The sequence below is a fragment of the Scardinius erythrophthalmus genome (genome assembly GCF_964197995.2).
Source record: "Scardinius erythrophthalmus genome assembly, chromosome: 7".
Lineage (NCBI taxonomy): Eukaryota > Metazoa > Chordata > Actinopteri > Cypriniformes > Leuciscidae > Scardinius > Scardinius erythrophthalmus.
In genome coordinates, this window is record NC_138227.1 from 16,790,039 (window position 1) to 16,815,746 (window position 25,708).

The 25,708-nt window shown below is 36.5% G+C and overlaps 2 protein-coding genes across 2 annotated transcripts in view; both read left to right on the plus strand.

Moving 5' to 3' along the window:
* Window positions 1–8,596, plus strand: gkup (glucuronokinase with putative uridyl pyrophosphorylase). Its single transcript, XM_081371071.1, has 23 exons — window positions 1–184; window positions 358–464; window positions 552–596; window positions 774–927; window positions 1,067–1,138; window positions 1,421–1,509; window positions 2,488–2,644; window positions 2,748–2,825; window positions 3,524–3,615; window positions 3,699–3,804; window positions 3,879–3,958; window positions 4,171–4,239; window positions 4,764–4,824; window positions 4,924–4,940; window positions 5,128–5,185; window positions 5,283–5,375; window positions 5,491–5,551; window positions 5,994–6,107; window positions 6,189–6,246; window positions 6,354–6,422; window positions 6,616–6,679; window positions 6,820–6,891; window positions 7,762–8,596. Exons 1-23 carry the CDS (start codon window positions 128–130, stop codon window positions 7,846–7,848), a joined length of 1,860 nt encoding a protein of 619 aa, XP_081227197.1. The 5' UTR covers window positions 1–127; the 3' UTR covers window positions 7,849–8,596.
* Window positions 8,581–25,708, plus strand: part of ubash3bb (ubiquitin associated and SH3 domain containing Bb) — a 21,283-nt gene continuing 4,155 nt past the window's right edge. The window contains exons 1-10 of the mRNA XM_081371070.1: window positions 8,581–9,218; window positions 17,657–17,710; window positions 19,186–19,372; window positions 19,458–19,656; window positions 21,339–21,508; window positions 21,622–21,830; window positions 23,424–23,568; window positions 23,689–23,809; window positions 23,887–24,009; window positions 25,187–25,279. Coding sequence (XP_081227196.1) covers window positions 9,091–9,218; window positions 17,657–17,710; window positions 19,186–19,372; window positions 19,458–19,656; window positions 21,339–21,508; window positions 21,622–21,830; window positions 23,424–23,568; window positions 23,689–23,809; window positions 23,887–24,009; window positions 25,187–25,279 — 1,429 coding nt within the window. The 5' untranslated portion in view covers window positions 8,581–9,090. The remainder of the gene's footprint in view (window positions 9,219–17,656; window positions 17,711–19,185; window positions 19,373–19,457; window positions 19,657–21,338; window positions 21,509–21,621; window positions 21,831–23,423; window positions 23,569–23,688; window positions 23,810–23,886; window positions 24,010–25,186; window positions 25,280–25,708) is intronic.

Sequence of the window (25,708 nt, forward strand, 5' to 3'; positions counted from 1 at the left end):
GACGTGAGTGAGTTCAAAGTTGTAACTGTGTTATTAGTTGCACTATGGACTCTCTACGTCTACGGATCCTGTGATGGAAGGATTATGCGTTGCTATTTCAAATAAAATTTAATAATAAGCCAGAGCAATGATTTGCATACTGTTAGTTGCAGGGCACGGCACGGTTTTAGAGACACAGATTAAGGTAAATCAACTGATTTAAACGTTTTCCTGTGAGCTGCAAAAACGATTATGATTTCTTAAAACTTTGTGTCATTTTGCAGTTGGCGTTTGTAATAACTTTAATGCCACGTTGTTTTGTTCAAAACAAGAAAGAAAAGATGTAATGCAATGTTCAACATGTCTCTATATTTCAAGAGTGATATTACAGGTCTGTATGCTCAACTGGCCGGTGTGCCCAAAGCTCTGTTACCTGGAGTGGGTGGAAAGAAAATATTGGATTTCTGGTGGGAAACCGTCAACACGTGAGTCATTATATTTGTTGTTAACATCATTGCGAAAGGTGTTTTCCATGCAAACTAATGCAACACAGTATTTACCCTCTCTCCCAGTCGCCAGCTCTTCAGTGAAGTCTATCTGGTCACGAATGCTGATAAGTAAGTCCTTGTTCTGTCATTTTGACAAACATGCCAACAATTTTTTTGTAATGTTTACATATCTTTTTTGTGAAAATAAGTGCAGGAAGTGTGGCTTTTTGTATGTTTAAGATGCACAATAGCAGCCATTAAACTAATTTAAAATTGTATATTGGTTCAAAACTGCACTCAATTCAGATACAAACACTATGAGCGGTGGGCAACAGCCAATGACTTTCCGGTGGAGAATGTTGTGAATGATGGCAGCACCACTCTGGATGACAGACTCGGGGCTGTTGCAGACCTTGAATTGGCCATCCGAAGCCGACAGCTACAAGATGACATTATGGTGGTATGACACCGCATTGAGCTATTAAAACACTGCATATTGTCCATTTAGTCGCACCTTTTTCCAAAACCTATTTTATTTGACTTAAATATTAAATTGAAAGGGCTGCTTTCAATTGTGTGTTCTCATATTGCATTTGCAGATCGCAGGAGACATGCTTTGTGCTGATCAAAACTTTGATATTGCACAAGTCATTCGCTTTTTCAGATCTAAGGTAAGAGAGATCATATTGACTGTGTTGTAACAAGTTGGTTCTTGTAGGTGAGATGTCAAACCCAACCATGTTCGTACTGATTTGTACTTTCCCGCTTGCACCATAGTGGGACTCTCAGGTGGCACAGACACAACTGTATTTACTCTCACTCATCATTTTATAACTTTATATCATTATTTATTTATCTATCATTATTTATTATATATTATTACTCATTTAACCTGCTGAAATAATTAGTAATTTCGGCTCAATTTTAATTCTCATTACAATTTAATACTTCAGCCTGGAGAACTTGCTATATATTATGAGCTGGAGTCAGGAGAGAAGAGCTACTCCAGAGGAATTGTTGAAGTTTGTCCGAACACCCATCGGTGAGACATGACATAGCATCTTTACTTTTATTTTTGCTGTGTTGTCATGGAAGAAGTACCCTCTGATATGATAAAATTAGCCAAGCTTATTAGATTCTTTATATATATATTTTTTTTTTAATTTAGTGTTCCATGGCCATTGTCATGCCCTCTTAATAGCAGGAGTTTGTGCGTTAGCATTTATTAATTTTATCATTAAATGGAAATGTCTTTGACGTTATCGGTGACATCATGATTCAAACGAAATGTACATCAAATGAACATGAATAGACAAGTAAATATTATATAAACATACTTGTAAAGTAAAAAAGTAGTGCTTTAAAATGCAGTGGCATCTTTTATTAAAAAAAAACATTGAAATAGACATTAATATCTTGCCAGGTCGGAGAAATACCTTCTGATATTATAAAAATTAGCCAAGACTAATAGATTCTTGTTTTATTTATGGTGAATGGCAATTTTATGTACTCTAAATAGCAGGGTTTGGTTCTTAATTCTCCTTTTAATGTGTCATAGAATGGAAATATGTTTTGACGTTTTCATAAATTACATTTAGGCAATTGTGTGCAGAAAATAAACATTAGACATAATCATTGAATATAAACATACCTATGGACATAAATACAAATAAACTTTAGATAGAAAAGTGTTTTTTACATATGACAACATGTATGCTTATGTTTATAATCATATAGCCTACTATATGTAGACATAAATAATAAAGTAGCATTTTAAAATTCAAACTGACAATTAGACATTTTTAATATATGGCCCGATGGAAGATGTAATCATTTTCTTTTAATTTAAGGAGAGGCTGCTCACTGCAGAGCCATGGGTGGCCAGCTCCCCCTCTCTAGATGTCATTTAGGCATAATGGGTGGAGCTAGAAGGTGGACGTCATTTGGCTCTGCAGTGAGCAGTGAGCACTACTTGAGTTTAAGCATTCACTACAAGATGTTGAATCTGTGTGCACACCAGGGTCATGCGCTTCACTGAGAAGCCTCGAGAGGGCGTCACCGCATCCCGTCTGGCAAGTGTGGTGTTCTACTGTCTGCGTAAAGAGTCCTTACCGTACATATCTGATTTCCTTGTTCAACACCCAGACGTTAAAGATAGAACCTTTGGCTTTTTTTGGGTAAATGTTTTAAATTATCTTTGAGTTTTAAAATGTAAACCTTTGTTTGTGTCTTTAGATTTAATGTTAACTTCAATATTAAATAGGATTTTACTGGTTGTAGGAATGGCTTATAAATGAGGAGAAGGTTCCTGTTTATGGGATGAAGTTACCAACAGGATTTCAACTAATTGGACAAGTGGTGGGTACAAATGTAGCATTATTTAGGTTATTTTTATATATCAGCAGCCATAACTTTAGTTTTTAGTGTCACATGATCCTTCAAAAGCAATCTCAAGGCCCGTTCACACACCAAGAACAATAACGATAACTATATTAACATTGACATCAACAAACGATAATGCCGTTTATCCTAAGTGCGCACTGCAGGGTTATCGTCCGCACTTTAAATGCTCGAGGATGGATTCTGATTGGCTGTCAATGTTTTTATCTTTCATCAGCCGGAAAAAAAATCGTTCTGAAAGTGATTCCAATGATATTGTTACTCAGTGCCTTTATTGTTATAGTTGTGGACTCTGCTATTCTTTTATATTTACAACAGTTTTTAAAACTATATCTTTATCATTATCGTTATAGTTATCATCCTTGGTGTTGAAAAACATTTCTTATTATATTCTCAATGTTTTAAACAGTTGTGCTGCTTAATATTTTTGTGGAAACTCTGCCACTTTTTTTCAGGATTTATTGTGTAGAATGTTAAAAAGTACAGCATTTATTTGAAATCTTTTGTAACATTATAAATTACTATCACTTTTGACCAATTTAATGCATCCTTGCTGAATGCAACTCATTGACACCGAACAGGAGTGTATACCCCACTATTCTAAACATACATTTTGTATTAATACATATTGAGAATGTTAACATCTGTTATTACAGGGTCTGTCTGATTACACGAAATGGCTCGCTCACTATTCTTCTAAACAGCAGCTGTCCCCATCGAAACCTATTACATGCCGCTCATATGCCAGGTCAGTCAGAACACATTAGCTAGTATCCACAAATGCCTACCTGCTTTTCATTACTGTACATACATCTGTGTGTTGACTCACAGGGTTGGACTCATGGGGAACCCCTCTGATGGTTTCAATGGGAAAACCATTGCTATGACCATTGCTAACTTCTGGGCTGAGGTCACACTCATGGAGAGCCAGACTCTGGTAAAACAAAAAAACAGATATAAGACTGATCAAGGAAAGCTCTGTTCTTCATTCATTTCACTGTTTTTATTAAGGCCATTCTACCTCATCCTCTGAACGACCCTACGGAGTTTGGAAGCTTGCAGGATCTCTTTCAGATCAGCCGGAAAGAAGGGTTTGTCCAAAGTATTTGTCTCTGATTTTTTTGGTGTGTTTTTTTTGCATGGACTTCAACAATATGGAAACTTTAAACAAGGAATAAGTCGTGCAAAATTAACAATCTCTCATCATTTACTCACTCTCATGTCGACCCAAACCCATATGTCTTATGTTTACAATACAACAAAACAAATTATTATCATTAGTGTTCATTTATTTACCTTACAGGTATTTGGGAGGTCTGAGACTTCTACAAGCCACTTGTAAAAAGTTTTACCAGTTCTGCTCTGAACAAGGGTGAGATACAATAAACACAATAAATACTGTACATGGTTTTCAGGGTCCAATCACTTTATGTAGACATGGCTTATGTAGATAATACAGTGATACAATGGCAGTGTCTCTTTTTAAATTCAATACTGTCTCTTTATTGAAGTATTGTTCCATGTACTGTATTGAAATAGACAAATAATTTTGTCTCTTCATTATAATTGGACAGAAATACATTTAGTCACGTCTGGCAACTTGACAAATATGTTTTCATTATCATTAGGATATACAGTATAAAAATGAAGATAATAATTGATCTGGAAGTATTTTGGAGATCATAGATTTCTTTGCAAACTGATTTTATTAAACTTTAATTTAAAAAAAAAAATCCAATCAACAACCGCTGGAATGATTCAAATCCCTGCACTGTATTTTTTTTTTCGATAATCCATTACACTTGTGTATGGAATAATACGGAAGAAAATATCTGTTGTGTAATTGGAATGATTAAGACACTGACTACATTTGCTTTCTTTCTTTTTTTCTGACAGCATTGCTCTGTCCAAGCAGAATTTTACTCTCAAGTATGACACAAACATTCCTCGGCAAGTGGTAAGACTTATTACTAATGATATTTGCAGTTGTCTATCTAGAGTTGAAGTACTAAGAATGTGGAGAAACGCTGTACTACATTTCTTTGATGTATTCTAGGGTTTAGCTGGCAGTAGGTAAGTAAAACATTGACTAAAAAACTTCAATGAACATTAACAGTCAGTTTCTCCAAAGCTCATTCATGTCTATTTGATTTGTAATCAAACAAGATGCATTATAATCATTATTCAAGTGTCAAACACTTGCCGTTTCATCTGCAAATTTAAGTATTCTAACATTAGCATTTGGGTGTTTTCTGTGTAGTGCGATTGTGTCTGCCACACTGAAGTGCCTGATGAAGTTTTACAACATCACAGATAACGTATGTTCAGCATTCACCAATCAGTGGATGGATTTAGAACTACTTTTTTAATGTTGGGAAAAAACTATTAGCTTACATAAACTTTATCCTGAGTCAGGATCTTCCTAAACCAGTCAGAGCCAACTTCATCCTCAACGTAGAGACAGATGAGCTGTTCATCACAGCTGGTCTACAGGATCGAGTTGTGCAGGTGATATAATATATATATATATATATAATATAATATATATATAATATATATTAATTTTACCAATCTGACTTAGACTTCATGGAACATGACTGTCTCTGTATTAACTTTCTAATAGGTCTATGAAGGCTTGGTTTACATGGACTTCAACAAACAGCTTATGGACGAGCGGGGTTATGGTACTGTCTTTGAACAGAAATATTATTCTGGGCAATATAAATAAAATAAATCATTATTGTACTGTATATAACCCTAAAAAAGTTTTTGAATGTTTTTGATGTCTCTTATGCTTACCAAGGCTGTATTTATTTGATATAAAATACAGTGACAACAGTAACATTGTAAAATAACATTACATTGAAAATATATAAATTTTCAGCATCATTACTCCAGTCTTCAGTGTCACATGATCATTCAGAAATCATTCTAATATGCGGATTTGTTGCTCAAAAAACATTTTTTATTTATTAAGAATGTAAAAGTCATTACTGTCACTTGTGCATCCTTGCTGAATAAAAGTATTCATTTATTTTCCCTCAAACTTTTAAACGGTAGTGCATTTTCTATAGAAACCTACATTTTAAGTGACTGCACTGCATGTTAATCTATTCTTTTAAATAGGAGAATACATTCCCTTGGACATGAACGATCTTCCCTTGTTCTGGCTGGCGTACTTGAGCGATCCGAGTGATTCTGGACGGATTCACAGTAATGTTAGACAGCGGTGGTTAAACGGTAAGTCCTGCTTTATGTCTTGGTTTATGTCTTGATAGTGAATAAATGAAGCTTTTCACAAGTCTTGTTCTTTCTGGACAGGTGACTCTGCTGTGGTTGAAGCTATGAAATCGTTTGCTGAACTCACAGACCAAGCCCGGTTGGTTGATCTTTGAGGATTGGTCCTTCAATAATTGTAGCGTTGTACTTTTCATGTAAAATTCAGATCAATGAAAAGTGCTTTAAAGTTTTTCTCACCGTATGCAGGGCTGCCTTCCTGTGTAAGGACTGGGCCAGACTCGCACAGCTCATGGATGAAAACTTTGAGCTACGGCGGTATGATGTTTTAAGTTGAATGGAGGTTTAACAGCATGTCGCTAATCTGTGGATTAACGTGGATTAGTTTTAAGCTAAAAGAACCAATAACGAATCCTTCATTATGTGGTTGAAATCAAACAGGATTTTAATACAAGTTCATTTATAAATAGCTAAATAGATACCACTGTTGAAGTTACATTTTGTCCATCAGGTCGGTGTATACTGAAGATTGCTTGGGCCCTGGAAATCTGAAAATGGTACAGCTTGCGAGACAGGTAAATGAATGCCAATGCATTGTTTCCCTAATATATCTGGTAAATTAACTGGTGCACTAAATTATTCCATTATACTAGAAGCAATCTGACCTGCAGGAAAAAAAGCAGCACATCTGAATGATTTTTTCTTGTCTGTGTAGTTTGAATCTGCAGTCAAATTGCCCGGCAGTGGCGGTGCTGTGGTGGGCTTGTGTAAGGACCAAGAGCGGCTGGTAAGGCAGATCTTTTGACTTTTATATAATGCTTGTTTGTAATTTAATTTATGCAATGTGTGAATTACTGTAATTAGGAGGCAACAAGTAGCTATTCATGTGCTATTGGAAATTTTATCTTTCATAACATCAAAACTTTTGTACTAGATGCACTGTCTGTAAACCACTTGAATGTCTTTGGTTTATAATTGAAATTATTCTATATTAAGACATTATGAATTATATCAAACATAAATGTACACTAGTGTTCAAAGGTTTGTGGTCTGTAAGATTTTTTTAATATTTTTGATGCTCAACAAGTCTGCATTTATTTGATCAAAAATATTTTTACATTTAATATTTTAAAATGTAATTGATTCCTGTGATGGCAAAGATGATTTTTCAGCATCATCACTCCAGTCTTCAGTGTCACATGATCCTTCAGAAATCAGTCTAATATGCTGATTTGATGCTCAAGAAACATCTTAGTATTGCTGAAAACTTTACTTCACTGTCACCTGGTTGAATAAAAGTATTAATTTCTTTCTTTCAAGAAAATAATTAACGACCCCAAACTTTTGCAACCTAGTGTATGTATATAGCTACCGAACTACTTTAAACTGCTGCCATTTTTGTTGTTTTTACGACATTAAAACAGTCAAGTTAGAGAAGCCTGACATTCCAATTTGTAATTATGAGTTTGATGCTTTTTTTTTTTTTTTTACTGGTCTTGTAATAATGTACTGGTAATTACACAACTTTGAACATGTTGTGAAAACAGCATCAACTATCATAAACAGATCTTGAAACTGGCTGATATGAAATTAAATTGATCTGGAAGTGGTATTTTTGTGCCCCAGTGTAAAAATATATTTCATGTTTTACCACTAGGTGGAGATGAAGAGGGCTTTCCAAGAGGCGGGATGTGTGTTTTGTCAAATTGTGCCTTATGACCCGTCAGTGCAGGGTCAGAACTGATCACTCAGAGAAATGGTTAATTGTTGGCCAAGAAGCTGAGATATAAAGGCTCTGCTTAAACGAACATAGCTTAAAGGCATAGTTCACCCCAAAATTTTAATTTTTACAATATACAGTATAAACCTGTATCACTTTATTTGTTCTGTGGAACATAAAAGATTATTTCTTTTAAGATTTTTTGGATGTCAGTGGTAGCCAAAGCTGTTTGGTTACTAACATTCTTCAAAATATCATCTTTTGTCTTCAACGGAAGAAAGTAATGCAGGTTTGGAACGATACGAGAGTGAGTAAATGATGACGGAATGTACATTTTTGGGTGAACTATCCCTTTATATTTGTTTTAACATAAGTTATGAACTTGTCAATGTTTTCCTATTTCAGACTTCTATATCACAGGTCATTGTTCAGCGGTAGGTGGGGCTCCAATTGTTGTACGTTTCAGATAGAAACGAGAAACAATTGACTTTGCTATGGCCTTCCACACCCATCCTGTTTTTTTGTCGTAAAGAGGTTTTTGCGCAGAGCCAAAAGTGTTTTCTTTACTTCAATAAGACGTGGTCGCGAATAGAAGGTTTAATTCAATTATATCGGTCTATGTATTATTATAGTCAGCACTACCAAATTACCACCAAAAAATTCTCCAATGTTGTCATATATTTTGTCAATATGTTAATGAATCAAATAAATCCTTTTGACTCACTTTAAATTAGTATTGGAATTACATGGAAGTAAATAAAATATGTGATTGAATGTGTGGAGTTACTTGTTATTTCATGTCATGTGTGTAGGCTAACAGTATTTTAAAACCTTATTAACTTTGGACTTTTAGGTAAATTAGACTAATTAAAGATGGTTAGTGTCAAGCATGACGAGTGAACGGGTCCCTGCTAGTTTGACAAGCATAACACTTGAGCTGTGTCTAAAACCTCGTGACCTTCCTATATAGATTGCTCTTTTTTTTTGCCATACTGGCGCGTTTCTCAAATATGCTGCTTTGTTCACACTTGAAACCCGCCTATGATGGTCCAAATGTATTTTAGTATGTAGGGAGCTGACTAGATTTTGAGACGCAGACATTCTGTTAATCTACTGTACTTACTACTACTGTATACAAACATACGCTGCCGCTGTCAGGAGGAGGGGCCGATTATGCTTATTGCAGTCATAGTGTAAATCGCTAAATTAGCAGATGTGGATGTGTCGTACCCGCCTATCGTCAGTATCATTTGATGGGACTAAAGGATGGCAGCAAAGGAGGATCTTTACTCAAAGATTATTCCGCGCAGACTGAGACATAACAATTGCGTCTCTGTCAAACATGGATCCAATCTGGACGTGCTGCTGTCGATGGGGTTTCCTCAGATGAGAGCGTAAGTCCCATATTTATAATATAGACTATAATGGCGTTCTTCGTAAAATCATCCATGTATTTATAAATAATGTTTTTGTCTCTCAAAGTTCGTTTGTATTGTGTCTTAACACGCTATAGAACCTAATTAAATTATTGTTGAGGTGGATTACTTTGACTTCAAGTCAGTATAAAGTCACGAAACTGACTGACTAACCTATGGGATAATGTACACTAGACATGAAAATAATGGTTATCATGCAATGCAAATGGCTTGTATTATATCGCTTACAAGAAAGGCTTTTGTTTGTCATTCAGGTCAGTGATGTGTTTTTGCAGCCACATTGAGCATCACATAAGAGAAAGTCTTCTAGCCATTTTTGGTAATTGTGTCAAAAAACCCACAGAGATCACGATCTAAACTGGGGAATAATGTCTAAATCAATGTAGCCTAACGATGTCATGTTATTTGAGAAAGTCATCCTTCAGTGTTTCCTTCACTAATATTTTCTTATATACATATATAAATCTAAAATTACAATTATATATTATATAAATGTGACAATGTAACAAATAAATGTAAAAACTACAGCTTAGTCAGGAGTTATTAATATGCTTTTCCTCTTTTTCCTTTATGGATGTATTGACCCACATAACAACAGTGAACTGTCCTGATTTCCTGTAAAGGACTCTTTTAAAGTTAAGAGCTTTCAGATGTGTCAACTGCCCTGATGTGAACCAACTGAGATAGGAGTACCATCATACTGACCCAGTCAATGTAAAAAGATGGTAAAGGTGTCCTGTAACATGAGGAAGGAACATCTGTGTTTATTACAGCATGAATGATTTGTAAGTCACAAGGTTTTTGTTTTCATTCTTATTTTGGCACATATATGAGAAAACCCAAGACTATGCAGCTGTTCAAAATTAAATAAAGCACAGCCGATGTGCGCTCAGTCTTGTGTGGGAAGTTTTTCTTTTTCTTTTTTTTTGTGGTCCTGGTGATTACTTGTTTGGTCCTGTTGCATTTGGAACTGATCACAAGGATGTTTTTTTTTTGGAAATTCTGTCATCCTTTGTTCACCCTCATGCTGTTCCAACCCCATATATGATGACTTTTATTTTTCAGTGGAACACAAAAGCAGATTTTTTTTTAAGAAAAATCCTGACCACTTTAATGAAAGTGAAATGTCGAGCTCAAAAAAAAAAAAAACACCATAAAACTTCAATATTACTTTCAAATTTATTGAAATTTAAATTATTATTCACTGATAACCTTCCCCTCCAGAGAGCTGTTAACTTTTGCAACCGGATCAGTTGGCGATTAGAAAATCGTTTTGATCTGTATTGTTCCAATCAGTAGAATCATTCCTATCAGTAAAACCATATAGATCAGTATGATTCTGATCAGTAGAATCATTCTGATCAATACAATCATTCTCCACTTTTAGCGATACTTGCGAACTTCCCTAAGCACTTCCCCTCTGGGAATCCCCACCGCCATTTTGAAGTGCATTCAACTTCGTCCAGTGGACGACAAAATTTTATTTGTACAGACCCTCTACCCCTCGATTCTGACCAAGGGAGTGAGTCTACTCAACATGTACACTTCAGGCGGATCCATAGTCCACAATTCCACCATGATTGTGACGTCACAGCAGGTCGCTCTTAATTTACCCCCACCCCACACTAGTGTATGATATTGGCGTTATTTTGACATTTAACTATATTTAATACTTGTTGTAGCTACCTTAAACTTTTTTTAAATACAGTTATAGTTTATTGTATTTTTATCATTTTCATTTGTGTATTTTTAATATAAATATATTCATATTTAATATTTGTTTATATTTAATTATTTAACAAACATACTTACAGGCATATAAAATGCTGCATAAAACAAATTCATATGGGGAAAAAAACTATATATGTAAAAAAAAAAAAAAAAAAAAAAAAAAAAAAAAAAATCAGCTCCATAGCAGATTCCAAGTGATCAAGGGTGCCAGTAGTGGGCACTCATGCAATGTAAGCAATGACGTACACCCGAGTGAACGAGACGGAGGGAAGTTAGCAAGGGAAGGGCATAACAAATTGGATTTAAATGCAGCCTAGTTTTTGTGAACTGGATTAACAGATTATTTGAGAACATCTGATTCACAAGAATGATTCGTTCACAAATTGGACATCACAACCAGTGTTGGGGAAAGTTACTTTTAAAAGTAATGCATTACAATATTGTGTTGTTACTTTTCATGGAAGGCAAAGCGTTGCATTACTTTAGCTTTACTTTTTCCTCACCTGAGCTGGGCTTGCTTGTTTGTTTTTTTAATAACAAAAAACACAAGTTCTATTTTTGTGCAAATGTAAAGGCCCTTTCACACCAAAAGTAAAATGAGTAAGCCTTGACTGAAGAAAATGCAAATTCACGACTGTACAGTAAAGAGTGCAGCTTAAACAATTCTGGATGGCTGAGTAATAGGAAGCAGGAAATTTCAACTCTCTCACTTCAGCAAAAAAATAAATAAATTAAATGTGATGTTTATCTAGTCATTTTTGCTTATTAGTATGGTTGAATTGGATCTTCAAAGGTCAGCATCAAAAACTTTGGTTAATAAAGTGAGATTCAACAGCCATCATATACACACAGCGTACACAACGCCTCTGAACTTTACTCCTGATTTCTCTCAACATGGGGACAGGAGAGGTGTCAATAAATGAATGGGAAAAGGTAACTTGGGTTACTTATTTGAAAAAGTAACTGATGTTTTTTTTTTTTATTTAAAAGTAATGCGTTACTTTACTAGTTACTTGAAAAAAGTAATCTGATTACGTAACTCGCATTTCTTGTAATGTGTGTTTTCGTTTCCCCCTACACTGATCACAACTTCTCTCTTAAACTCACCAAGTTTGTGGCAGTTCAAGTTCAAGATGAGGCAGATGTCCAGACCTGCACTGAATAACAGCCTAAAGAGTCATTTTGACAAATTTTAATACTTTTATGGTGTATTTTTTTATTTTGGAGCTTGACAGAATACAGTTCTCATTAACTTTCATTGTATTAAAAAAGTGTGGGCAAGATATTCTTCAAAAATTCCTCTTTTTGTTCACATGCTAACTGTCTATTGCACTTTTTTCTGTCTACTGGCGATTTGCACTATTTTTCTGTTTACTGTGTATTGTTTACCGTTTGCTATGTATTGTATTTTGTGTATCATATGAATGGTTGAGGGCTGTGTTGCACTGTCTATTGTAGGAGGTTGTGATCTTTTGCTGTTTATTCTTGCATTGGTTATGCACCTCGGTCCGTACGAAACGTATACTACGGATGAATGACAATTGAGCTTGACTTGACTTGACATAGTCCTACAGGTTTGGAACAACAGCAGGGTGAGCAAACGATGACAGTATTTTCCTTCTTGGGTGAACCGTTAAGTCTGATTACACTAACCAGTCCTTCTCGTTATTCTCTTGCTCATACGTATATCATCATTTCTGTCTTGTCATAGGTAGCGTTTACCAGTAGTCAGTCTGCGCGTATAATAGTGCTGTGGTTTCGTCTCAGGGTCACGCTGTGTAAATGTCATCAACTTCCTTCCTGAAAGATGACAGAGCAGGAGATGAGATAGCGACCATGACCTCCTGGTGTATAAATACTGAGATCCTGATCATTTTCCGTACTGAAAGGCCACATTATGTCCCTCGCAGGATGCATTTCATTTTTCTGTTGTGATGTGATGTTCTGTGGATACAAGTGGGCCGTCAGCTGTCCCTGTTGCCGGTCCTGGTCTGGCCACATTTGCCGACAGGCCTGCAGGTGTTGGCTGGCCATATTTTGGGATGAACAGCTGTGCTCTCTGTGTGGCAGGGATGGCAGCTGGTACTTGTGGGCCTTGGGGCTTGTGGGATAGTGTCTGTTGCTCTTGCCGGGCGTCAGTGAGATCAATCGTATCTTTTTCTTCTTCCTTTTTGGCTCAGCTCCCTCGGTGGCTGCTGGGATAAAGGAAACAGATGTAGGCCAGCACACTAGCGTCAATAGGGAGCGAACCTCTCCTCCACCTCTGAAAAAACAGACACAGGCACAAGAGTGGGATCCACAGAAGCAGTTGTTCTAAAGTCAGCCTACTCTTCCACTCCTCCACTGTTTATAAGGGGCCTGTATCAGTGTGTGTTCTCTCATTTGTGAGTCCACCATCTGTGGCGGTTGTGCGATTGCCAGAATGAGAGCCGTGCGTCCAAATGCGGGTGTCCTTCCACCCTCCTGCTCAGAATGAAGCTCTGGAAGAAACACAAGGACACAATGATAACAAATAAAAATAGTATTGTTACTATTTAGAGTGTTTTATGCCTGCTAAAGCTGAATTTTCAACAGTCATTACTCCAGTTTTCAGTGTCACATGAAATAATTATAATATGCTGATTTGGGGCTCAGGAAACTATGGAAGCTTGTTTCCGCCACAGAATAAAACATTTTAAAAGATAATTGCGACTTTTTATCTCACGAGAGTTTACATGTAACATTTCTGACTTAAAGGAGTAGTTCACTTTAAAATGAAAATTCTGTCATCATTTACTCACCCTCATGTTGTTTCTTACCTGTATGAATTTCTTTCTTCTGCTCAACAGAAAGGAAGATATTTAGAAGAATGTCAGTAACCAGACGGTTTCTGGGTCCCATTGACTTCCATAGTAGGAAAAAAATATACTATGGAAGTCAATGGGACCAAGAAACTGTCTGGTTACTGACATTCTTCTAAATATCTTCCTTTCTGTTCAGCAGAAGAAAGAAATTCATACAGGTTTGAAACAACATGAGGGTGAGTATATGATGACAGAATTTTCATTTAAAAGTGAGCTACTCCTTCTCAGAGTATTTTTCTCAGATTTGGGAGATATAAAGTCAGAATTGTGTGATGTAAAGTCGCAATTGCGTATTAAAGTCAGAATTGCGAGCATTTATTTGAAATAGAAATCTTTTGTAACATTATAAATGTCTCTAATGTCGCATTTGATTGATTTAATGTGTCCTTACTATTATAAAAGCTATTTATATTTAGAATCTTTACATGTAGGCTATTACTTTTGAGTGCAAACAGTCCAGTACTGCAGTACATCTATCTGTCTGCAAAACCAGTTGTTGAAAGTGTTCTTCTGGATTGCAGTGACTCTTGAGCCTCTTGGCAAAGAATCAGGCTAAACGGAAGATCTGTAAACAGGAAACATAGGGATGCAGAGGTCTGAGCTGTGGGATTTCCCCAAAGATCCGAGTGAAAGGTGTGTTCGTGCCTGTTTGGTCAGCTGGATGATTATGAAAGACACTTTGTGGAGATTATCTGAAATGATTTGTGGAAAACAATTAGATGCATCATTAAACGAGAACAAAAAATAGAACAGGCTGTAAACCTGTGAAGTTAATCTTGTTTACAGCCTGCTGGTTGCTAATGCTAAAAGCTTTGATATAAATATCCACAAAAATAATCTCCTTTTAGATCATTTATATCATATACCACAAAACAATACAAAGATTTTGCTCATGTAAGTGCCCCTCTCCATTTACATTTATGTTTTTGTTCAATACACTTGATGTAGATGATAGATGTACAAATTCATTGAGCAAAATAGGCGTGAAAGACTTTAGTAATCACAGCTTTTCGGACGAACAGTCATAATTATTTAATTATCATATGTGTCACTGGAATTTATAAAGAATCACCCCCACTGCACCTTCAGCAAATTGTATATGAGTAATACAATTTAAATTGGAAATAGCTAGTAAGACATAAAAGGCATCTTAGGACATGGCAGGTTGTGAGTGAGGCTTGTGTGGGCGCCTGGGCGGTTATTCAGTTTTTATCTCGTTTTAAGATGTTTTTGGTTATATGATGGGAAAATATTACTTGAAGCGTTATGACCTACTTAAATTTTTAATCAGTGGATGTTTTCACTATCATGCTTGGTATGCACGTTAATATTTCATGTTGTCAAGAGCTTTTTCCATGAAATTAGATTGCCATAAAAACGGATTTGTTTTGTCACCCTCTTGTTAACTTGTAAACCTCTTCGGCCTCTTTCTCTTTTTCACTCAGTGCATACTGTGCATGAGAAAGTATTTCGGGCCTGTTACCACTGTGATTAAGTCTACTACACTGTATAGTGAGATGACTTGATCTGGGCTGCTTTATTATGAAAAAGTCTGTTCTAATAAGAAAATGAGGAAATGGAAAAAAGAAATGTTTAATGCAAAGAATAAAATGTAACTAACCATATCAAATAAATATTATATTATATTATATTATATTATATTATATTATATTATATTATATTATATTATATTATATTATATTATATTATATTATATTATATTATATTATATTAATATTTAAAATAGCTAAATCAATTCATCAACTATTAGGGAGGACAAAACGCCTGACTTTTTTTGTGAGTTTCATGTCTTGTTTGTTGTCAAGTGAAATGCCATGAGCCTAATGAAACTGTGATATTTTAGCACAGATTCATCTGTTATTTGCAAATATGCAATATTTAGCCCAGTGATTGTCTCATGTGCATTGTAAAGCACACTTTGGTATTTTTAAAAAAAAATCCCTTTCATCATATGTAATAGTTCATAATTTCCATGTTGTTGGGATTTACGCGATCATGGAAATATAATGAATTTCAAGTTGTTGTTTTTACGATCTAGTCATTTATTTATGTTCAGATGTTGACTGCTGTTATCTACAGCAATTAAATAGTCTTTTCAATGAACAAATAATATTGTAAAAAGTTATCGCAAAGCTGTGATTCGTACTAGAAAAAGGGTTTAAACCGTCACAAGGGAGTAATAACTGAAAAGTCAGTTTTTTAACTTTTTTGAGAAATATACAGACTGTCCGTGGCTCTGGGTAAACTCTTTCCTGTTCGAGGTCTTTGCAGAACAGAGCTTAGGGGAAGTCCTGGTATACCGTGAGGTTTCGCTTCAGTGGTAATAGTTAAAACGAGGCTTTGTGAGGTCTTATGATGACCTGTTTATAGAGGCTGAAACACTCTAATACACTCTACAATCCCATGATGTAACCACAGTGTCACTTAGTTGTGCTTTCAGAACAGAAACCGTCTCACAATGTTTTTTTTGTTCTATTTGGTCACGCAAATGCTGTTAAATTTACCTCTTCTTCTTTTGACATTAGGTTCCAAGTTTTCTGAAAATGACAAATTAGGGTGTATTCTTACCCTGCCTTTTTTTTTCATAAACGTCTTAAAGAATTGTTCTATCGTTTTTAAAGTATTTAATGCAATCACATCAGAAGTAACTGTAATTAAATTACAGAAAAATGAATAGTAATCCCTTACGTTTCTTTTCCAAGGGAACACATTTTGTGCAAGGCTCCGTAATACGCAAATAAAGTCCAACTAACTATACTATCATGCATAGTTATGCATATTTTTTGTTGTTGATCTCAAAGGTTGTGTGTTGAAACCACTATATTTTTGCACAAATTTATCTGTCACTTGTTAGAAGCTAGTCAAATAAAGATGTTTCAAAGAAGATCTTTGAAAACCATGAACAAAAGTATGCAAGATCACAGAAAATATGATCCAAACTGCATTTACTACTGAAATACTTCCCATTTAAGGTGCATCTTAAAAAAGATGTACACTTTTTAAAGTAGAACTTTAACTTCAAGAAGCAATCACAGTGTGTATGAGACACTGAGGTGTGAGAGAAGTGTGATGATCACCTCTCCCACGCAGCATTTCAGCTTTTTCACTGGCTCACATGTTAGAAATTGTAAAAAAAACATCTCATCTCCTTTTATACATGTTCCACTGTCACAGACCTCAAACATGGTGTCACAGTGTGAGCAGTGAGCACATAGTCTATTAGATTAAAAAATCATGACACATGGTCCACTGGAAAATAACAAGTGCATCTTGGCTCTTGTACTTCACATATTCTAATCATACTGTATGCTTGCTCAGGCCTGCACACCACAAGTTTCTTAAAAATCAAGTTTTTTTTGTCTATGTGGTGTTTTTAATATGCTTTGAGACAAACCATGTGCAAATTCATAAGTCAACACCATTGCGGCGTATTTTCTCTTTAAAACTGTTGTTATCTAAAGATAGTCTCAAAAACACTGTTTGAAATCGCTGGTGTTAATTACATCACAAACTACCTGTAACCAATCAACGTGCCGGCGGGCTTTAGCATTTCATTTCTATGCTGTGAAGCAAGAGAGCCTCAAGAGAAGCCATGTTATCCCTGTAAAATTTTCTGTTGATATGAAGAATCGAAGAATATAGCAGGTGAATTATGTATGATGTATATTACGATGTTATGATGAACGATATGCCTTTCTCCATTGACGTTCTAAGATGTTCAAAGCGTTTCTAAGGATACTGAGGCAGCTGTCTGACTCTGAGATGGGGTACTGGTAATTCTAAAATATTTTCTCTTTACAGGCTGAAAGCTCTGGCATCAACTGGAGGCAGAAGTGTTCAGCTTGCATGTGACTGGTGAGCTTTCCTAACTGCACCCCTAGGTCTTCAACCCTCCTCCTGGGGACCCAATCTCCTGCAAAGTTTTTTTCCAACCTGCTTCAGCACACCTGAGTACCATGATTATCTGGTTCAGGTGTGTTTGTTTAGGGTTGTAGCTAAACCAGAGATGTGCTGTGTCCCAATTCGCATACTATCCGTCCTAAATAGTATTTGAAATTAGAATTAGTGTCCCAAATCGTAGTATGTTGAAATGAGTTTTCCAAAGATACTCGGATGGTCTACTTTTTCCGTTTAGAATCCTAAGTGCAAATCTGTGCACACTCTAATGGCTAAAATCACCCAGTGCCACAACCCACTGAGCGTTGGACAAAAAATTGGATTAGAACTACAAATAAACAAATAAAAATGTTAAAAACTAGTAGAGAGGTTTAGATAAAGGGGTTTGACCCTTGAGTGATCAGTAATCAGTATCTAACCTGACTTAAAGATATGTATTCAATGTTATCCACATTATATTTCATCTTCAACAGCATTGTGAACTTTTGTAAAACTTTTGTACTTTTAAAAACATCATTATACAGATTGCAAAGGAGAGTTTCCTGCATGAAAGACCCACGACTGGCAGATCAACGCGCTGCTATATGTCTCTCTGACACGGTAGGAAATTAAATTAAATTGACTGTGGAGGATTTAACTGTGACAAGATGATTGACGCCATTTTAAACATTATGATGAAGTAGTATGTCCCAAAGCTTGCCTAGTATTCTGCTACACACTCAAAAGTATGTACTTTCTTTATGAAAACAGTACATTCTTTTAGGGCATAGTATAAGTAGGCGAACTGGAACGCACCCGTGGTCTTATTATTGGCAGATACAAGGGTCCATGGCTCTAACATTGGAGAAAGCATAACAGCCAACTTGGATCATGTGTGCCTTGATAACCAATCACATTACAGCCTTGACGTCATTGAATTTCAGAGTTCAGAGTTGTGCGACAATCACTGTTTGCAGATACCATAGAAATGAATGAGAATTGCCCTAAACTGAATCATACCTGTCACCAAATGTCCATGACTTCTTTTATAAAACTGGATTTTTTTCTGTGTAAACTATCCAAAACGAATGTTTAAGAGCAAATATGTTGAAGATTAGCCGATTGGCTGTCGATTCATTAAATCATAAGCCGTTTTCCCACAAAAGCGGTTTATTCAGCGTAGTGAAGCTCTCCTCCTTTGACATCCTTTAAAAAAAAATCCAGCCTCTGTTCTCATTCCCTGCGTACCACAGCTTTAGCAGGCATTATGCTTTTTTACATTGGTTCCCCAGGAGCAGGGTTGAAGCCCTCTGTCTAAAGGAATTGTACTGCCCTCTAGTGCTTCATTTGCATCAATCCAGCAGTTCTATACATAAAACAAGCAGAATAATTGGTTGACAGTTACAATTACACATACATTTAGAATTTATGATCATGTGCAAATGTCTCCTTAGGCTTTTCTCACATTTGGATGACCCTTTCCTGGACGACCCTTTACCCAGAGAGTATGTGCTCTACCTGCGCCCCAGTGGGCCTTTACAAAACCAGCTATCCCATTTTTGGCAGCAGTCTCGCTTGACTTGTGGAAAGAACAAAGCTCACAACATATTTCCACACATCACACTCTGCCAGTTCTTTATGGTGAGTCACAATTTCTATTTTAATCGTGATCTATTCTAATTATGCAGTGGAATTTTTTACATTTCTTCATTTTATGTGTTTACAGTGTCCAGACAATAAACTAGTGGCTCTGTGTGAAGCTCTGCAGTCTACAGTGAATCAGTGGAGAGGACGCTTCCCCAGCCCTTTGCCCCTGGAGCTCTACACCTCCACCAACTTCATTGGCCTCTTTGTGGAGGAGCAGGTGGCTGAGACACTGAAGAAGTTTGCGGCTGACTTTGCTGTGGAGGCTGCCACTAAAGCTGGTGGGGAGGCGTGATCAGAGCATTTGTCACAGATGGTGCCTGGATAGTGCTCACGTTTTTTTCCTAATCAGCTCATTACTCATCCTCATGTCGTTCTTACTTGGAACATGAATGTTGAAATTTGGCAGAATGTCCAAGCTGCTTTTATCAATACAGTGAAAGAAGGGCATTTAAAAAAAACAAAGTAAATTTTTGGGGCTTTTTATGGATTTTTAAAGATTTAATTATCAGCGAATAAGAGTTGTTACTGTTAACTAACAATTATGCATTTTGGCAGATGCTTTTATCCAAAGCGACTTACATTGCATTTCAAGGTACACATTTACATTCTTATCAGTTCTTGCTTTCCCTGGGAATCGAACCCATGACCTTGGCGCAACTAAAATGGTAACACTTTGCAAGAAGGTTTCATTTCTTAATATTAGTTAATTTATAGTTAACTTCAACTATCAATGAAAAATACAATGAAAGTATTCATTATTTGATATATATTTCATCTTATTTGATGCTAAATTCAACTTTTACTCATACATTATTGCAATCCAAAAGTTGTATCTGTTAATATTATTTAATGGACCTGAGCTAACATTAACTTACAATGAACAGCTTGTATTTTTATTAACTAACATTAACAAAGAATAATAAATACTGTAACAAATGTCTTGCTCATTGTCAGTTGATGTTGGTAACTTGCATATTACGTACTCCTGTAATACATCATGCTGCGCCACGTTATCGATCAGGCAGAACAATCCTTCCATCCACCATAGATAATTTTTCAAATTGCTTATTTGATCTGTCTCAGCTGCTCAGTGAACCCAAACAAACAGATGAACTAGAGGAATTAACTAGCACTATGAGCACCATTCTCTCTGGAAAATTGGATATTGTTGCACCCATTAGATTAAAAAAGGTCAGAGAGAAAAGTAAAGCACCATGGGACAACAATACTACGCATGTTCTAAAGAGAGAAACCCATAATTTAGAGCGTAAATGGAAACAAACTAATTTAGAGGTCTTTAGAATCGCGTGGAAAGACAGTATGTCACGTTATAAAAAGGCCCTAAAAGCGGCCAGGGCTGAGGACCTCCGCAAACTAATAGAAAACAACCAAAACAATCCTAGGTTTTTATTTAACCTTTAGGTTTTAAATTTAATAAAAAATTGAAATATTACAAAAAAGCTAATTAAAAATATTAATACATACTATAAGCAAAACTAAAATAATGTTCTTTTCCTGACTCAAATTTATCATATGGCTTCAGAAAACTCATATAATGCACATAATATCATATAGGATAAGATAAAAAGGAGTACTTTTTTATGGTTTTATGATGCTTATTTTTTCCTTTTTGGAGCTTGACGACCCATGCACACTATATGCTTTCAATATATGGACAAGAGCAGCAAAAACATTCACCTTTTTTGCTTCATGACATCAAAGACATGAGAGTGAATAATGACAGAATTTTCTATTTAAAAGAACTATCCCTTTAAATCTATAATTGTCCAAGATAAATTGCTAAACTATTAAACATTATGAATGATTTGTTTTAAAAAATCTGTTCAAATTGAATTAACTGATACTGATTCATTAATCAAAAAGGGTATTTGAATAAAGAATGATTATCAATTCATAAAAATGCTCATGACACTAGTTATTTTATTTATTTATTTCATAGATGTCCATGTGGAACCACATAAAAAGCAGCTTCATTTGACTCTAGCCTATCACTTCCCAACCAATCATTTTTCTTCCTTGGAAAAGTTGGCTAGAGGGATTGAGGTAAAGCTGGGTTGTGACTGGCTAGCTGCCCTCTTTTCACGGGACATTCGATTTGCGAATCACGAGGTGAGGCCCAATTGAGCCAATGTCCTGCTATTAGTCTCATTCATGCAGTTTTATTGTTTTACTAGTTCATGCAAATCCACTTTAATGCACACTAACCTCTGTTTCACTGTCAGACTTTGCGAGTGATGTACCCCTACACTCCTCAGAATGACGATGAGTTGGAACTGGTGCCAGGAGACTTTATCTTCTCATCTACAGTGGAGCAGATGAGTACCAGTGAGGGCTGGGTGTACGGCACGTCTCTGGGAACAGGCATCTCTGCACTGCTGCCTGAGAATTATGTGAGCCCTGCAGATGAGTCTGACACGTGGGTTTTCCACGGGTAAGTTCTCCAAATGATCAGTTCTCAGCAAGACTCTTTCACATTGCTTGAGGCTCAAGGGAAAGTTCACCTAAGACATACTCACCGGATGCATCCGAAATCACATACTTCCCGAGTAGGTACTTCTTTTGAATAAGAAATCACTTTGTTTGCATCCATTAAACAAGTATGTTCTATATAGTGTAAGAGGGGCTGTGGAACGAATTAATGCAGGCATACAAGGAAATTTGGAACTTTATTGGCTACGGTACTTTTATTTGTCAGAGCTCATGTAGGGAGACACACACTGCAGTAACGCTTGCTTCACCTACGTGCTCTCTATACTATTTTTTATTTCCGTCATACATACATGTGCATGTCCCTTTTCACACATAACAATAACTGTGCATGTCAGCTTGTCTATTCCCCATACCTATCCATAATGTCACAATTGCATCACCCATGAACAGCTAATCAAATTATCCAATTTATATAATGCTAAATATTCACACAAAATAATTCTCACAATGGTATGAATGTTATCCAGACATACTACATTTGCCATGTTTTCATTTTCATGTGACCTACCAGCGTCAGTTGCGTCATTTCGTTGCCATTTTAGAAATCCTCTCCCGTGGCCTCATGGGATAGTAAAGTGTCCATTGGATGCGCACTTCGTAATCTCGACAGTAGTAGTAGGTCATCCGGGTACTTTTCACCTACCGTTTTATAAATACTGTGAATTCGGACATAGTGCTTTTTTTCACCTATTATATATTAAGGAAGTATGCAATTTCGGATGCAGCCATCCTCATATCATTCCTACACTATATGGCTTACTTTGAGAAATGTGTCAGTGTTTTATTTATTTTTATCCATACAATGGAAGTCATTGGGGTCCAATGTTGTTTGGACACCAGTGTAACATTTTTGTGAGTGTTCCACAGAAGAAGTTTTGAATGACATGAGGGTGAATAAATGATGTCTGAATTTTCATTTATGAGTGAACTATCTCTTTAAGCATTTGAACAAACTCCAAAATTCATAGCAAACACAGAAACATGTCAGAAACTACTTGGCAAACTAAGAGGCCATTTACATGACAGTTTTCAACTAAATACAGTATTTAATTTGTATTTAGGTTCATTTACACTTTGTTTACACTCATTTACATTTTGGGTGCCTAAAAACGCAAACTTTTAAAAAAGGGATTCAAAGTGTGCAGGTTTTTGAAAACGATACCATTATTTTCTCTGTGTAAACTACAAAAATGCGAATTCTTGAAAACTGTGACATCATGCGCATGTGTATAACGTGTTCAGTCTATCCGTGTGAAGTGTTTCATAACAAAGTGACATCGCCAACTACTGGCATGCAGAATACAACGTTTTTAGTTGTTTTTTGACAATGTTGTCGTCTATACACAAAAACGTTTCTGTTTTTAGTACATTGTTGTCATGTAAACCAACCTACCCTTAGAAAACCTAGTTCAACCATATAATATTAATGCATTCATGTAAAAATGTAATCTCATTTTCAGTCTGACTGAGTGTTAAATGTTAACAAAGACAATGTTTTGCAGTGCGTTTAACACTTCTCATGCTCCTTGAACAGATCGCACTCCTTCTTTTGTACTTCTCCTTCGGAAAAGTGTTCCAAAGAGAGCAAAGCATTGGATGGGCTGCTCAACCTTCGATGCTTTGAAAACTCAAAGCTGGGAGAGTCTGCCATCTTGAGTGTTATTTGCCAACCTATGCAGGTGCCTAATTATTTATGAGTATGAAAAAAACAAACTTCTGAGTTCAAGATAAACATTGGGTGTGTGCAGTTGCTAATGATTTGAGTAATTTATTAATGCTCTTTGTGCTGTTGATGGTAGGTGCTTCGCTCCAACATGCAGTCTCGATCCCCTAAAAGGACCCTGTTTGTATGTCGGCATGGAGAGAGAATGGATGTTGTGTTTGGGAAACACTGGTTCTCACAGTGTTCTGACTCCAAAGGTAATCTGAACGGACAGGTCGTGGCGCCTCGCTCACATGGTGCTGTTAGTTTGCCAGCTCAGTTTGTCTTCCTGTAGGCAGGTATGTGCGGAGGAACCTGAATATGCCTGCTGCACTGCCCGCCAGGGGTGGAGCGCACAGGGACTATGAAATGGATGCTCCTATCACAGTGGTTGGATCTACTCAGGCTAAGACAGTGGGTATGTCTGCTCATTGTTTTAATGTCCACATGAAATTTCACTAATCGAATTCGCCTTTGGCTAAGCCACACCCTAGAATGTAGATTGACCAATCACAGCGCAGCCAAGAACGAGCTCCGACAGAGGTCCGACACTTTTTCACAGCGCTCCATTGACTTTAACGCAGGCGTCTCATATTTTTGGTCTCGGCAGGCTATTACCGTCGTAGATTTATCAAAAATATGGTTAAACATTGTGCCTGGGGCATTTGTAACACAGATACGCGTTTCCCAGAGAGGTTGGAGGGGGGTGTCCGTTTTTTTCCCTTCCCAAAACCGAAGTCAAATCCTGACAAGTGTCGTCTTTGGATTAAACTGTGTGTGTGGACGTCCTCACAGTCAGCTAAACCCCTCAAGGATCAACAAGCACACTTTTGTGTGCTCTAAGGTAAATTTTGCTTTTAACCTTACTGTGAAGTTATACTAGTCAGACAGTTTTAGGTTATGATTTTGGTTCTCTACCCTAATTAATGAAGAATCAAGGTGCTAGCAAGCAAGCTTAGCGATAGTTTAGTTATCACGTAAGTTAAGTCAGGATTGTATGTTTTTGACTAGCGGCTGGATGTTAGCTAACTTTGTTATTCAAGATACAAACACATAACGTTAACGTTATCCTATCTTGAATAACAAAGTATCTTGAATAACAAAGTTAGCTAAAACAAACAGCATAAATCTGTCTAACTAGTATAACTTCACAGTAAGGTTAAAAGCTAAATTTACCTTAGAGCACACAAAAGTGTGCTTGTTGATCCTTGAGGGGTTTAGCTGACTGTGAGGACGTCCACACACACAGTTTAATCCAAAAACGACACTTGTCAGGATTTGACTTCGGTTTTGGGAAGGGGAAAAAACGGACACCCCCCTCCAACCTCTCTGGGAAACGCGTATCTGTGTTACAAATGCCCCAGGCACAACGTTTAACCATATTTTTGATAAAACTACGACGGTAATAGCCTGCCGAGACCAAAAATATGAGACGCCTGCGTTAAAGTCAATGGAGCGCTGTGAAAAAGTGTCGGACCTCTGTCGGAGCTCGTTCTTGGCTGCGCTGTGATTGGTCAATCTACATTCTAGGGTGTGGCTTAGCCAAAGGCGAATTGTCCATCATGCTCTTTTTATGTCATCTGTCTGATTTCCAGGTGAGGCTCTGCTGGAAAGTAATACCAGTATTGATTTTGTGTACTGCTCGCCCAGCCTCCGATGTGTCCAGACGGCTCATGAAATTCTCAGAGGTACGTACTGCAGTCAGGAATATGGAGGCAGCAGTGATGTAATGGATAAGAATGCCAACATGACATAAAGAAGGGTAGAATTTGCCACTAGACCACATGACCTACATTTGGAAGAATCACACTCTTATATTGTTAACGATATGAATGAGAATTAATGAGCTGATTCAGTTACTGTCAAAAATAACACCTGTGCAGTGTGAACAAATCTATACATGTCTACAGGAAAATCCCTATAGGTGTATGTAAATGTCTTTTAGACCAGGGTTTTTTAATCTTTTAGATGCCATGGACCCTCAAATATGATGATCCCCTTGTGAGGGACCCCCTTTCTAAAATATAAACGGTAGCAATACATTTGCATGTACAGTATAAAGATCCAATTTATACTGTGAAAAATAAAAATACTATAAATACACAACCGTTCAGTCA